The sequence below is a fragment of the Micromesistius poutassou genome (genome assembly GCF_964030765.1).
Source record: "Micromesistius poutassou genome assembly, contig: SCAFFOLD_1527, whole genome shotgun sequence".
NCBI lineage: Eukaryota > Metazoa > Chordata > Actinopteri > Gadiformes > Gadidae > Micromesistius > Micromesistius poutassou.
The window spans coordinates 1-12,690 of record NW_028177501.1 but is presented as its reverse complement, the minus strand read 5'-3'; the positions used below and the strand labels follow the sequence as shown (position 1 = coordinate 12,690).

Sequence of the window (12,690 nt, the reverse complement as noted above, 5' to 3'; positions counted from 1 at the left end):
CAGTATAGTACATGATGTACACCATATGACAGTATAGTACATGAGGTACACCGTATGGCAGTATAGTACATGATGTACACCATATGACAGTATAGTACATGAGGTACACCGTATGGCAGTATAGTACATGATGTACACCATATGACAGTATAGTACATGATGTACACCGTATGGCCGGTACCTTGGCAGCGTTGACCATCCTCCAGGCGTTGAGCAGGCCGAAGCCGTGCTTGTGGCTGTGGTTGAAGCCGGCTCCGTTCTCCATCCAGTCAGCGCTCTTATCGTACTGTGAAAACACAGCGCCCAGCCCCCGGTTCAGAGCCCGCCAGCTGCCCAGACCTCTACTGTACTGGCAGCCAACACCTGGACCACAGCCTGGCCTGGGCACAGTGTGCGCGCTGGACGGCGTTCAGCCTCGGAGACCATCCCAGTCGGTATTTGGAGCCTTTTCAAATCAGTTAGACTGGGATATCGTCAGAGTGGACACGCAGACGTTTCCCCAGGGCCCAGCAGCAGTAGCAGAGAGGAACTCGGGAGCGTATCCGCGGCTGACTCAAAACCACAGGTCTGTTGGCACGCACGCCTCGCACATCCTGCTTTCGGTTTCTAGAGTTGACGCTGCTGTATTTTGTTACACAGGCCAGCACTGGTCCGTACCTCACAGCTACACGCGGGATTCCTGCACCAGTCGAGTTCACTGGATAAGGCTTCAGGGTCGTTTTCGTTGCACGCGTTGGGATTTCTTTTCAACACGTGCAGCGGTCCCTTGGATACGACGCAACGCAAAGCCTCGATCGACGCCATCGAGGCTTACAAAGTCGACACATGGCCGCGTTCCAGGCGTCTGGAACGCGGCCATGTGTCGACTTTGTACGGAGTCGCGCCGCCCCGTCGCTTTTGGCGTGAACGCGCCACTGCTCTACGCTGCACAGGAAGCGGACGCGCCGCCCCTACATGGTCGGCGCGGCGGCGGGGACCGACCTTGGTGGCTGTTAAGGTGATGATGTGCTGGACGTCCCGCCAGCTCAGGCAGGGCCGCACCTGCAGCATGAGGGCCACCATGCCCGCCGCCAGGGGGGCCGCGGCCGACGTGCCCGTGTGCCCGTCCGTGCAGCCCGTCCCCTGCTGCATCGACCAATCGGACGTCACCTGTGCGGAGGAGAGCGCATCGTTTAGGACCGACCGCGGGGAGAGGGGAGGGGAGAAGAAGAACAGGAAGGATACATTGGACGGAACGGAGACAGACCCACTGCGGAGGACAAAACCAAAAGAGGGGGAGTCTGAAGGGAAGCGCTCAAGATGCGGTGCAGCTGCCCGCATGGCGAGAACCACCCAATTAGGAGGGCCACAGACAAATGGTGACTAGGCGGTCACAGCCCAGTGGCAGAGAGCCCAACCCAAACTGTTAGTGGAAGGGGCTTGTGCATAAACACGCTCACATACCCCAGACTGTACATTCAAAATGTACACGTCTGATACTAGTCCTCCGGGCTCGGAGACTGAGCCGAGGCACTGAACCCATGTGTTAGATATGGGCGCCCCACTCCAGGCTGCACATTGTTTGTGTACAGTTAAGAGAGGCCATCGAGCCTTATAGCACCGGGGGAGAGGGGGGGCGGTGCCAAGAACAACAATTAAGAGCCACAGTAAAACCAGGAGAACCACTGGAACTACACTGGATTGATGCTCTCCAAGTTAAAGGTGTAGTGTGAGGAATTGAGTGGCATCTACCAGAACAGACAGGGCACCAATGGAATAATATTAATAAGTTTGTTTGAATTAGTGATTAAACCCATGAAAATAAGAATGGTTGCGTTTTCGTTCCCTTAGATTGAGCCCCTTGTTTCTACATTCTCCACGGAGGGCGCCATGTTGCACTAGCTTGATCCTACAGACAGACAGACTGCACCTCTAAATGACCAATGCATTCCCAAAGCGGGAAGTTAACTAACCCAAGACGAGTAACTGAAAAACTCAGTTTTGACCGTGAATAAAGACCGAAATCCAGCACTTTACCGTTTCACAGTCATTTTGTATTCATCGTTAGACATTTATCGTGATGTATCGTTAAAGGATTGTCTAACAATATATTGATTATTGCAGAATCGCTGTATCGCAATATTATCTGTATCGCGTATCATATGGTGAGGTACCCGTGACTCCCACCCCTAGTATGCATGTGTGGGACTCGCTGTGTGAACACGCAAGAGGTGAGCGATATGGCTAAAATTTAATTTCACGATTTTTTCAGGCAGGATACTCACAATACACGGTCTTATCATGATAATTGTTCATGTTTTTATGTAACCTTTTCGCTGGTGAACACAACACATTGAACACATTTTCGCTGTTCAATGAAATGGTGCCATATTTTTCTATAGTACACTGAAACGCTAGCCTGGAAATTCAGACCCACATCTAGAAAGCTGTAGGGTCTGGCAACGAGTTATGAAAATGGCCCAACTCGAGGGGTGGCACCAAGCATGCATTTGAAAATATCACTGCACGCAATTGGATAGCACTACGACCAATCAGAAGAATACAAGGGGTGACGTATCCAGACCAGCGGAGCTAACCAATAGATTAGACTCTTGCCTTATCCGGTCGGTAAAACAGAAACGCTTTTGGCCCGCCTATATGAGATACACCGATGTGATTGGTTAATGTTCTGGGCCAGGGGAATCGGTGAGTGAGTATATTGCTCGTTCCCAGAGTGACTCCCTGAGCAAATTAAAATTGTGCTCTCTCGGGATTGCCAGGGTTTTAAATTAGTAATCAATCAAACTCTTCTACATTCTTATCCATGCAGGTTTTTCCATGATAAGATGTGACTAGTCCAGCAGAACGGAGACACATAGACGGGCCCCTGTCACATCGACGGGCCCCTGTCACATAGACGGGCCCCTGTCACATCGATGGGCCCCTGTCACATCGATTGGCCCCTGTCACATCGACGGGCCCCTGTCACATAGACGGGCCCCTGTCACATCGAACAGCCCTGGTGCACGTTAGCAGGACTGTGGCTGGAGACTCACGATGCTCCTCAGTTCTTTCCTTCCACTGCTGAATGTGACCGCCAGCATGGACGCACACTCCTCTGCGTAGAAGGGCATCTGTCCCTCCTCGTCCACCGCCCCTGAACACACAGTGGATTAAACACTGTTAACATGGGCCTCAAACACTGAGTTAAACACTGTTAACATGGGCCTCAAACACTGAGTTAAACACTGTTAACATGGGCCTCAAACACTGAGTTAAACACTGTTAACATGGGCCTCAAACACTGAGTTAAACACTGTTAACCTGGGCCTCAAACACAGTGAGTTAAACACTGTTAACATGGGCCTCAAACACTGAGTTAAACACTGTTAACATGGGCCTCAAACACTGAGTTAAACACTGTTAACCTGGGCCTCAAACACTGAGTTAAACACTGTTAACATGGGCCTCAAACACTGAGTTAAACACTGTTAACATGGGCCTCAAACACTGAGTTAAACACTGTTAACATGGGCCTCAAACACTGAGTTAAACACTGTTAACATGGGCCTCAAACACTGAGTTAAACACTGTTAACCTGGGCCTCAAACACTGAGTTAAACACTGTTAACATGGGCCTCAAACACTGAGTTAAACACTGTTAACATGGGCCTCAAACACTGAGTTAAACACTGTTAACATGGGCCTCAAACACTGAGTTAAACACTGTTAACCTGGGCCTCAAACACTGAGTTAAACACTGTTAACATGGGCCTCAAACACTGAGTTAAACACTGTTAACATGGGCCTCAAACACTGAGTTAAACACTGTTAACATGGGCCTCAAACACTGAGTTAAACACTGTTAACATGGGCCTCAAACACTGAGTTAAACACTGTTAACCTGGGCCTCAAACACTGAGTTAAACACTGTTAACCTGGGCCTCAAACACTGAGTTAAACACTGTTAACATGGGCCTCAAACACTGAGTTAAACACTGTTAACATGGGCCTCAAACACTGAGTTAAACACTGTTAACATGGGCCTCAAACACTGAGTAAAACACTGTTAACATGGGCCTCAAACACACTGAGTTAAACACTGTTAACCTGGGCCTCAAACACTGAGTTAAACACTGTTAACATGGGCCTCAAACACAGTGAGTTAAACACCGTTCATATGGGCCTCAAACACTGAGTTAAACACTGTTAACATGGGCCTCAAACACTGAGTTAAACACCGTTAACATGGGCCTCAAACACTTTCCCCCAATGGAAGAAAAAAAATACACCATTGGTAAGACTCTTACCAATGGTGATGGTGTAGATGGAGTTGGCATAGCCGTCGTAGTTGCAGTTGTCGTTGTACTGCCCACCGTTACCACTGGCAACCACGAAGATGCTGCCAAACCCTCTTCGGCCAGCGATCACGCCATGCTGCAGCGCCGCCTGCAGGTGGGAGGAACAGATCAATAGTGGACGCTGTATCAATGTTTATTAAGACCTCTGTAACACTGGACTGAACCAGGGGACATGATCACCCTGATTAGAATACATCATTATAATAGAATTGGCTTTCTAGATTACTTCAGAACTGCCTTTACACACGGAGAGCTATGAGTAGACAAAGGAGAACAAAGGGGAGTTTGGTTCTGCAAACTATGTACAGAAATATAAAACCGGCCAAAGAACAAAACTAATGAACTAACAGAACTAATGAGTACATGAAAGAGGGGAAATGTCCTAATTCAAGAGTTGTGAAACACAAAGCGAAGAGTAAGAGACAATACCATAGAGTGGTGCTCTAACCTAGAGGAATCTTACAAACACTTACAGTATAGAGCAACACTTACAGTATAGATAAATATGGTCAAAAACACGGTGCTCAAAGGTTTTTAGACTCAATAAAAAACGTTGATACATTTTGCATCTGTGCTGCCCTCTGTTGGACAAAGACGGTAGTGTGCGAGATCCCCCCCCCTCACCTTCCCCAGTGGATGGGGGCCATCCACAGTGTGTCCATCATCGTCCGGACCCCAGCTACGGACCACAACACAGTTCATCAAACCGGCATTCTCCAGAACAACTCCCTCCCTCAAAGTCTGCTATGTTCGTTGATGTGAAGGGAGCTCAGTTTTATTATTGTGATCACGAGTTACAATTCTGTTAGCCATTCTTTTCACACGCATAGTTGCAGTTATGATATTTATTTAACAGTCGATTTGTAAAGTGATTTAAGTTCAGCCGACTATAATTCTGGATAATTGCGTTGTATCTGGAAGTAACTTAAATATACACTGAGCACACTTTTCTAAAAGTTCTTTCTTGAGACACTTAAAATGCAAACTGCAACGCATCACAACTGCGGTATTTTTTCCCGATCCCTGGCAGAACCCAGTTCTAGTGATGGAGGCTTGGAGCCATGAGGACAGGACGGGGGCTTTGACACCTGCAGCTGTAGACGTCGTTGACCTGGTAGTGTTTGTTGAAGGCCACAGCCTCCATGCTGTCCGTCAGTGGGCCGTCCAGCACTCTGATACCTGCACACGCAAACACGGTGAAAGAACCAGTAATCAGTAAATAAGAGAAAAAGCTTCATTGAATGCGGACCCATTCCTTAGACCCTTCAAATATTCAGGAGTGTGTTCTACAACAGGAAAACTGGGGAACAATTACAAAAAAAGTGTACGTAAAGTATGAAATAGACTGAAAGTCTGGGGTCACCTGGACAATTTCATGTTTTCCATGAAGACTCACACTTTTTTCAACAGTTTTCAAATCGCACAAGGGTTTTCTCAGCATAAATGAGCCTCTTAACTCGATTAGTTCAACAATGTACCGTTAGAACACAGGAGTGACGCTGGGAATGGGCCTCTGTACACCTATGTAGATCAAATCTGCCGTTTTCAGCTAGAATAGTCAATTACCACATTAATATTGTCTGGACTGTATCTCTGATTTATTTAATGTGCTTTTCTTTAATAAATGACAAATGGACAATGACCCCAAACTTTTGAACAGTAGTATATATTATATTTATCATCAAAAGGAGGATGCATTGGAAATCCCAGGTTGTATAACAGAAAATGTATCATTAATTCCATGCAAAAGAATATTGACATACATTCTAGGTTCATCTTGCATATGCAAACAGAATCAAGTGAGAGTATAAAGTCGGGCGGATATGTTGCACAAAGTAATGGTCACAAACAAATCAAACACCACAGCCAAGCATACCTGCCACCTTGCTGCCGTAGGCCACGCCCACGGCACAGAAGCTGTTGTTGGGCACGGCGGCGATCTCCCCAGCACACCGCGTGCCGTGGTGGTTGTCACTGTGGGCGTCTGGATGGGGCATGGGGTCGGGGTCGTTGGAGTTCAGGTCATAGCTGCCCTCTGGACTCTGGAGCAGAGGTGGGCAGAGGAGAGCGGCGGGTGACCCAGTTTGAGTTCTGAGTTTTCAGACTGATGATTGACAGTCGAGAGAATGAACAAACAGGCAACAGGCGTTATGACACACATCTCTGCCGTGAAGAGCCATGTTGGAATCTAAACCCATGTCGCTGAATAATGTAACGGCCAAGAGAGCTGAGCACGGAGGGTACGATTACCTCTTCAGGATGAACAAAAACAAGTCAAGAGAAATGTTTTACCATGTAGAAAAATATGCTCGGTGTGCTAAAGCAGCAATGTGTTTAGACGGAGTTGTGCATGTGTCTTTTATCATTATGATTTTGTTTGCCTTGTGTATATAATAAGTAGTAAATGGTGCGTTCCAGGCAACCCGTAACCCGTGTTTTCACAACCTTCTACCCGTGGAAGTGCCCTGGAACGGCAGTCAAACCCACAACTCACTGCCCGTGAACTCACTGAACTCGTACCAGATCGATGTACTGCAAGTTACAGCTCGTAACTTACGGCCTAAAAAGTGTCCCTGGAATGCAGCATAAGAGTTGGTTATGATGTCATCCTTCACAAACCTTTCAGGTGAAACTGGTTTCCAGCAAATTACAGAACCTGGATTCTATTGGGCAATGGGCCAGGGAAGCTATTAAGATTAATCTGAATGGCTGCTGGAAATACAGACACACAACATTTAGGGCATTTAGCAGACGCTTTTATCCAAAGCAGTTCCAAAACAGTTCATACACACTCAGACACCGACGGCGGAGTCAACCATGCAGGGAGACAGCCAGCTCGCCAGGAGCAGTCAGGGTTGTGTGTCTCGCCTAGGGACACCTCGACACTCGGAGGCGGAGCCGAGTACATACCTATCCGGTTAAAAGGCGAACCCGCTCTACCTCCTGAGCTAAGCCGAGCCCAGACGCAAAAGGGAAAGAGACAATGAAACTAAAAAGCTGAATTATAGTCGAAGAAGGACGAGTATTAACAACTTATTTGTTTTTGATATTTGTTCATCTTTTTGTTTACTTTTTTTTTTGCTGGTTTCTGAAACTCGTCTCTTGATCATTTGTGGGCCTGATCACAGCCTGCTCAACACCCATGTTGTAATAATGAAGAGTCAAATTATTTGGCCTTTTATGAAGTACTCACTGGTTGCAATCATAGGCTGTTTCGTAATCGGTCCACACAGAAGGGTACAGAGACCGATTACAAAACAGCCTATGAAAGCAACCAAGTCACTACTTCATAAAAGTTTAAATAATTAGTGTTTGTAGAATTTGAGTCTTCATTATTACAAAAGATATTGCAGCCATAGTTGAGAAAATATTACATTTTACAAAAGCATTTCTTAACACTTAAGTTTCATATCAGTTTTAGTTTTCTTAGCTATTCTGAACATTGCGCCCAAATCTCAAATTACACGCTTCAGTGACTTAAAAGGTAGTTAGTGATTAATGATGAAAACAAACAGTTCTCGGTAGTGCACTCAGACTTTTGGACCCCCACCGTACCCCCAAGTCGCCCGCAAGCCAGTCATGGCCCAAACCAATCAATGGCGCACTGAAAAAAAAAAAAAGTCCAAAAGTAGCCTTACATAGTTGGGCTGGATGTCCTCCAGCGTGTGTTCCACTCCATCGTCCACCACCACCACCGTGACCCCTGTCCCAGTGATGTTGCGCTCCCACAGGCCCGTCACGTTGATGTCCATGCCCTTGCTCTGGTTGTTGTGCTGCGGCGCGGCCCAGGGCACACAGAGAGGAGGTCACAGGACAGAAAGACATAAAAAACTAAAAGGAATGACTTCATACACTTCATAATAATGCTCAGTCAAAAGTCAAAAAAGTTTGTAATACTTTAGTAACTGATGCACTTATCATTAAACAAACATTAACATACACGTCCATCCAGATGTAGGATGGATAGATGTTTTGTTAATGATTAGTTCATCCTTAACTAGAGGCATATATAAATGAAGACAAAGTGTTCCCTGATTATTCTACTGTCTATCCACCAGAGCAGAGACACTGATCTAAGGCCCAGGCCCTCACCAAGTGCCACTGGTTCGGGTAGCGCGGGTCATTGAAGGTCATTGCCCTCTTGGATCTGCTGAGGACAATGTCCTTGGAGTGCCACAGCACGTGCGGGTGGGCTGCCAGCAGGTCTCCGGAGTGGGCCCACTTGTCTGCCCAGGCGGTAGCCCCCAGCCTGGGCCTGGACGCACACAGGAGGTAGTGGCCTTCCAGCTGTCCGATCTGACCGCGGTTCTCCAGTCCGACCTGTTCTGCCACCTGAGGAGTGCGAGAGTATCGTCAGGACAGGTCGGTTTTGGTGGGTCGGTTTCCGCCACAGCCCAGAAGCGCACAAGAAGGCTTTCACAAACAGCCGCCCCCTCAAGCGGCCTGGGTCTGCGTGGACCTTGTTTATCACCGGTCCTGATGGTTTTGAGACACTAACTCAATCATGACGTGCATTTGAAGCGAATTCAATCAGGTAATGAAATGCAACCAGGAAGCGCGTCCATCTCTGACACAGTGCACGACGTGGAAGCAGCTCAGTACACAACGCATCGTATCTGCTCAGGAGTGCGAGTTGTTGTAAAGATGTGATGCAAGAGACTCGGCCCGTCAGATCTTTTGGTGTCATACACGGTGCTTCCATCATCTTAGAGACCAGACCCTGCTCCTTTGCACCTGCACCGCATCATCACGTAGACATCACCGGGCTGCAGCTTCAACCTCCTCCTGTTCTACACGTGACCCCTGTGGTGACACCCTCTGGTTCTTCACCTCGTCTGCCACCACGTCCAGGTCCACCAGGAGGCCGTCCGCCGGCGGGGGGCTGGAGCTCAGCCGCACGGCCCAGGACTGGCCCACGCCGCAGGACGGGGACGGCAGGGGACGGGACGCGGACAAGGAGTCCGACACGAGGTTGAGGTACAGCAGGCAGGAGGAGGACAGAAACACGAGGAGGAGGAACAGGGAAAGATAGGGCGTTGCCATGGCAACAGAGAGACAAGCGGAGGGTCGCAATGGCATCCCCACTTCATCTGAACAGCCTCCTGGAACAGCGCACAACACAAAACACAAAGAGGCAAATGAGAAGAGGACAGCACGAGGACAGCACGACAATCATCATATCAGGAAGTGCACCAATCCAGTCCTGGAAATCCACAACATCACTCCGGCCTGACACACGCACAGACCAGTGTATGATATCTAACAGCTATGCATTATGCCCAGTGGCCCTGATGGTCCACCTCTGAGTGGTTACAGACTAGATATCACTGTGTGTGTTGAAATGGGGATAATTACCCGCATCAAACAACATCCACTCACACGATATGCGCCAATACTGGGATACCAGTAATAATGACAGTGTACAACGTGGTTCAAGACACGGTGGACGTGTGGAACAAGGCCAACTCGGATGGGTTCATGAGTTCCCACGACTACTGTCAGAGCAGATATAGACCCTCACCAACAACACAATTCAACGACTTGATTTACTTCGTTTTTCATAGTAAAGTCGAGTGGCTCACCGTACTTAATACGTTAACGTCATTTACCTTTGATCTGAAAACTTCCCCTCTTGTGTCTAAGTGTCAAAGAACAAGCTTGTCATCTCATTTCCGCAAAAAACAAATGTGTGACGCGTGACGTTGCCGAGGGACGTACGACGTAGTTAATAGATTCACGTTGGCTGCTGTACTCAATTCCAACCACCAGAGGGCAGCATTATAGCTCACAGGATGTACAGCAGCGGTTCCGAACCTTTTTTGTTCCAAGAACCGGCATATTCATAAAATAATTTGGAGGACCGGTACTAGTCAATTTTAATGCCTTAATTTTAAGATTCATAATTTTTAAACAAAGGATGTGGCTGGTTTATTTGTCATATTCACAACAATTAAAGCAACAGCAATGAAACGCTTCAGTCTCAGGTGCCCTTCAACAATGCAACAATATAAAAACTAAAAAGAGAACCACAAGAAAAGTCACCTGAGATAAGCACAGAAGTAGTGCAGAGACACATTGCAATTACAGTGCTCTATTTACAGTGGTTTAGTTGCATATTGGTCGATCTTATGTCAATGTGTTGGAGGAAAAACTGCAAAAAAGGACTTGTATAGCCTAAGTTATAAAATATGACAAAAAATAAATAGTAAGAACTACTACAAACGGGTCCAAAGACTCAAAAACAGACAGGATACAGTTACAATAGATACTTTATTGATTCAATGGTGTTGCCAGCTGACATCAGCCAGTTCTGTAGTACATGGTTCTGAGATAATCTATTTGAAGTTTGCTCATAGACAGTATTATAGACAGTAGTAGAAACTGCTGAAGACATATATTCTGATATTTGTATATTGTATTCTTTTGTGTTAGCATATTTTGGGCTGGTTTACTTGGGTAAAAAGATGGTCCCCACTGAAGTCAGTAAATTGGACTGTTTCTGAGTCTGTAGATGGAGCCCTGTTAAGTTTTGGTTTACCCATGTCATGTGTTGTTACATGTTCAAAGATGGTGCAGATGGAGCAAGGTTAAAGCAAGGTGTGTTTGAACAGGTCAGTGAATGCATGTGTATGTGTGCACAATTTTAACATACGGATATGAAATGCACGACAAACGCTTTGTACAATAAATACACTTAAGCTTTCAATATAAGAAGAGGTGACAGAATCTGATTTGCAATCTATTGGTTCCGCTTCATACGAGATAAAACTGAACTGATCAGAAATGCTGTTAGAATAAGACGCTTACCTAATAGCTGCAGCGGTGATGCTTATCTATACTCTGTGATAAGCATCCTCACGGATTCTCTCTGCGTATATTCTGCACTTAAATGACAGCGGTTCACACATACAGGCATGCTCCACGGGCGTCCACCTCCTCCTCCGTCACACTCTTAAATACATACACCTTACACACACATGATCTTTTCAATAACCCCCCCCCCCCCGCCAATACAACATAAAGACACCTGGCAGCAACTTCAAGTCGTGAGTTCTCTCAATAAATTCATGTCTGACTTAACCCTTAAGTGTGTCCAAAAAAAAGCCCATTGAGTCCCTCCACCCCCAAACCTGGGTCAATTGAATACTGTTTACTAGAATAAAATAACATAATATTCTGTATGGAACATAAAGTGAGTCTTTGTCGACAACATACATTTATACAAATTAGTAAAGCGCACCCTCAATGACATCTGTAGCTCACAACGCCGCTTATTGGTTGTTCTCCGAATCATTTAAAAAGCTGGTTTAATATTCTGTACGCCTTCCGAGTGCTGCAACACGCGTCACATTCCTGCAGAGAGCGTGTGTCAACCAAAAGCAGAAAACAAAGAAAAAGAAGCTCTCTCTGAACGGCAGCAACGCCAGTCCACACCTTTAAACCCAATCCCAGACCTGCCTCCGTCATCTACACGCTGGCCTCCCGGGTCTGACCTCTGACCTCTGACCTGCCCCCCCCCCCCCACCCCCCCCCCCACCCCTCCGTCTCTCTCACTTCAGGAGGGAGATGTCGTCGGCAAAGTCCCCGTTGGGGTTGATGCAGCGGGCGAAGCGCCACTGGCACACCATGAGACACAGGGGCAGCATGAAGAGCGCGCAGATGCCGGCCATGATGTAGGCGATGGTCATGAGCGTGGACTCGTCCGTCTGGGGGATGTTGTAGCCGCAGTCCTCCAGCTCCACGCCGTGGTAGGGGCCCTCCACCGACGCCGTGCGGAACTCGTCATGGACTGGGGGGACGGGAGAGGGAGGGAGAGGGAGGGAGAGAGAGAGAGAGAGAGAGAGGGAGAGAGAGAGCGAGGGGGGGGGGGGGGGGGGAGAGAGAGAGAGGGAGAGAGAGAGCGAGGGGGGGGGAGAGAGAGAGAGAGAGAGAGGGAGAGAGAGAGAGAGAGAGGGAGAGAGAGAGGGAGAGAGAGGGAGGGGGGAGAGAGAGAGAGAGAGAGAGAGCAAGAGAGAGGGAGAGAGAGAGAGAGAGGGAGGGAGGGGGGGGGAAAGGGGGGAGAAACAATGAAAGACAGAATAGACAATTGTCAAATGATAAATAATGACAGAGACTGCAGGTTAAAACAGAGTTCTTCTTCTTCTTCTTTTGTAGTTTTATATGACTATTTCAGCAACACAATAACGAGATGCAATGCGGTCAGGTGATCAGATCAATGAAGTGAAGTATGCATAGGCTTATTGTGTGACACTATGAGTAACGGCACATCACCTGATCTACCGTCTGTTGAGGTGATCCTCGCTCAGTCACCCTCCATCATAACCCCCAGCACACACACACACACACACAC

General features: G+C 47.4%; 1 protein-coding gene across 1 annotated transcript; it reads right to left on the bottom strand.

Moving 5' to 3' along the window:
* Positions 1-127: 127 nt before the first annotated feature.
* Positions 128-10,030, bottom strand: LOC311376066 (proprotein convertase subtilisin/kexin type 7-like; the record flags this gene model as incomplete). Its single annotated transcript, XM_084490961.1, has 11 exons — positions 9,950-10,030; positions 9,171-9,442; positions 8,433-8,672; positions 7,979-8,113; positions 6,217-6,382; positions 5,429-5,519; positions 4,965-5,019; positions 4,290-4,428; positions 3,036-3,136; positions 982-1,149; positions 128-286 (listed from the first exon to the last, which is right to left on the bottom strand). Coding segments are annotated over exons 2-11 (1,503 nt in total), but the record flags the coding sequence as incomplete, so codon positions are not given.
* Between the last annotated feature and the right edge of the window lie 2,660 nt (positions 10,031-12,690).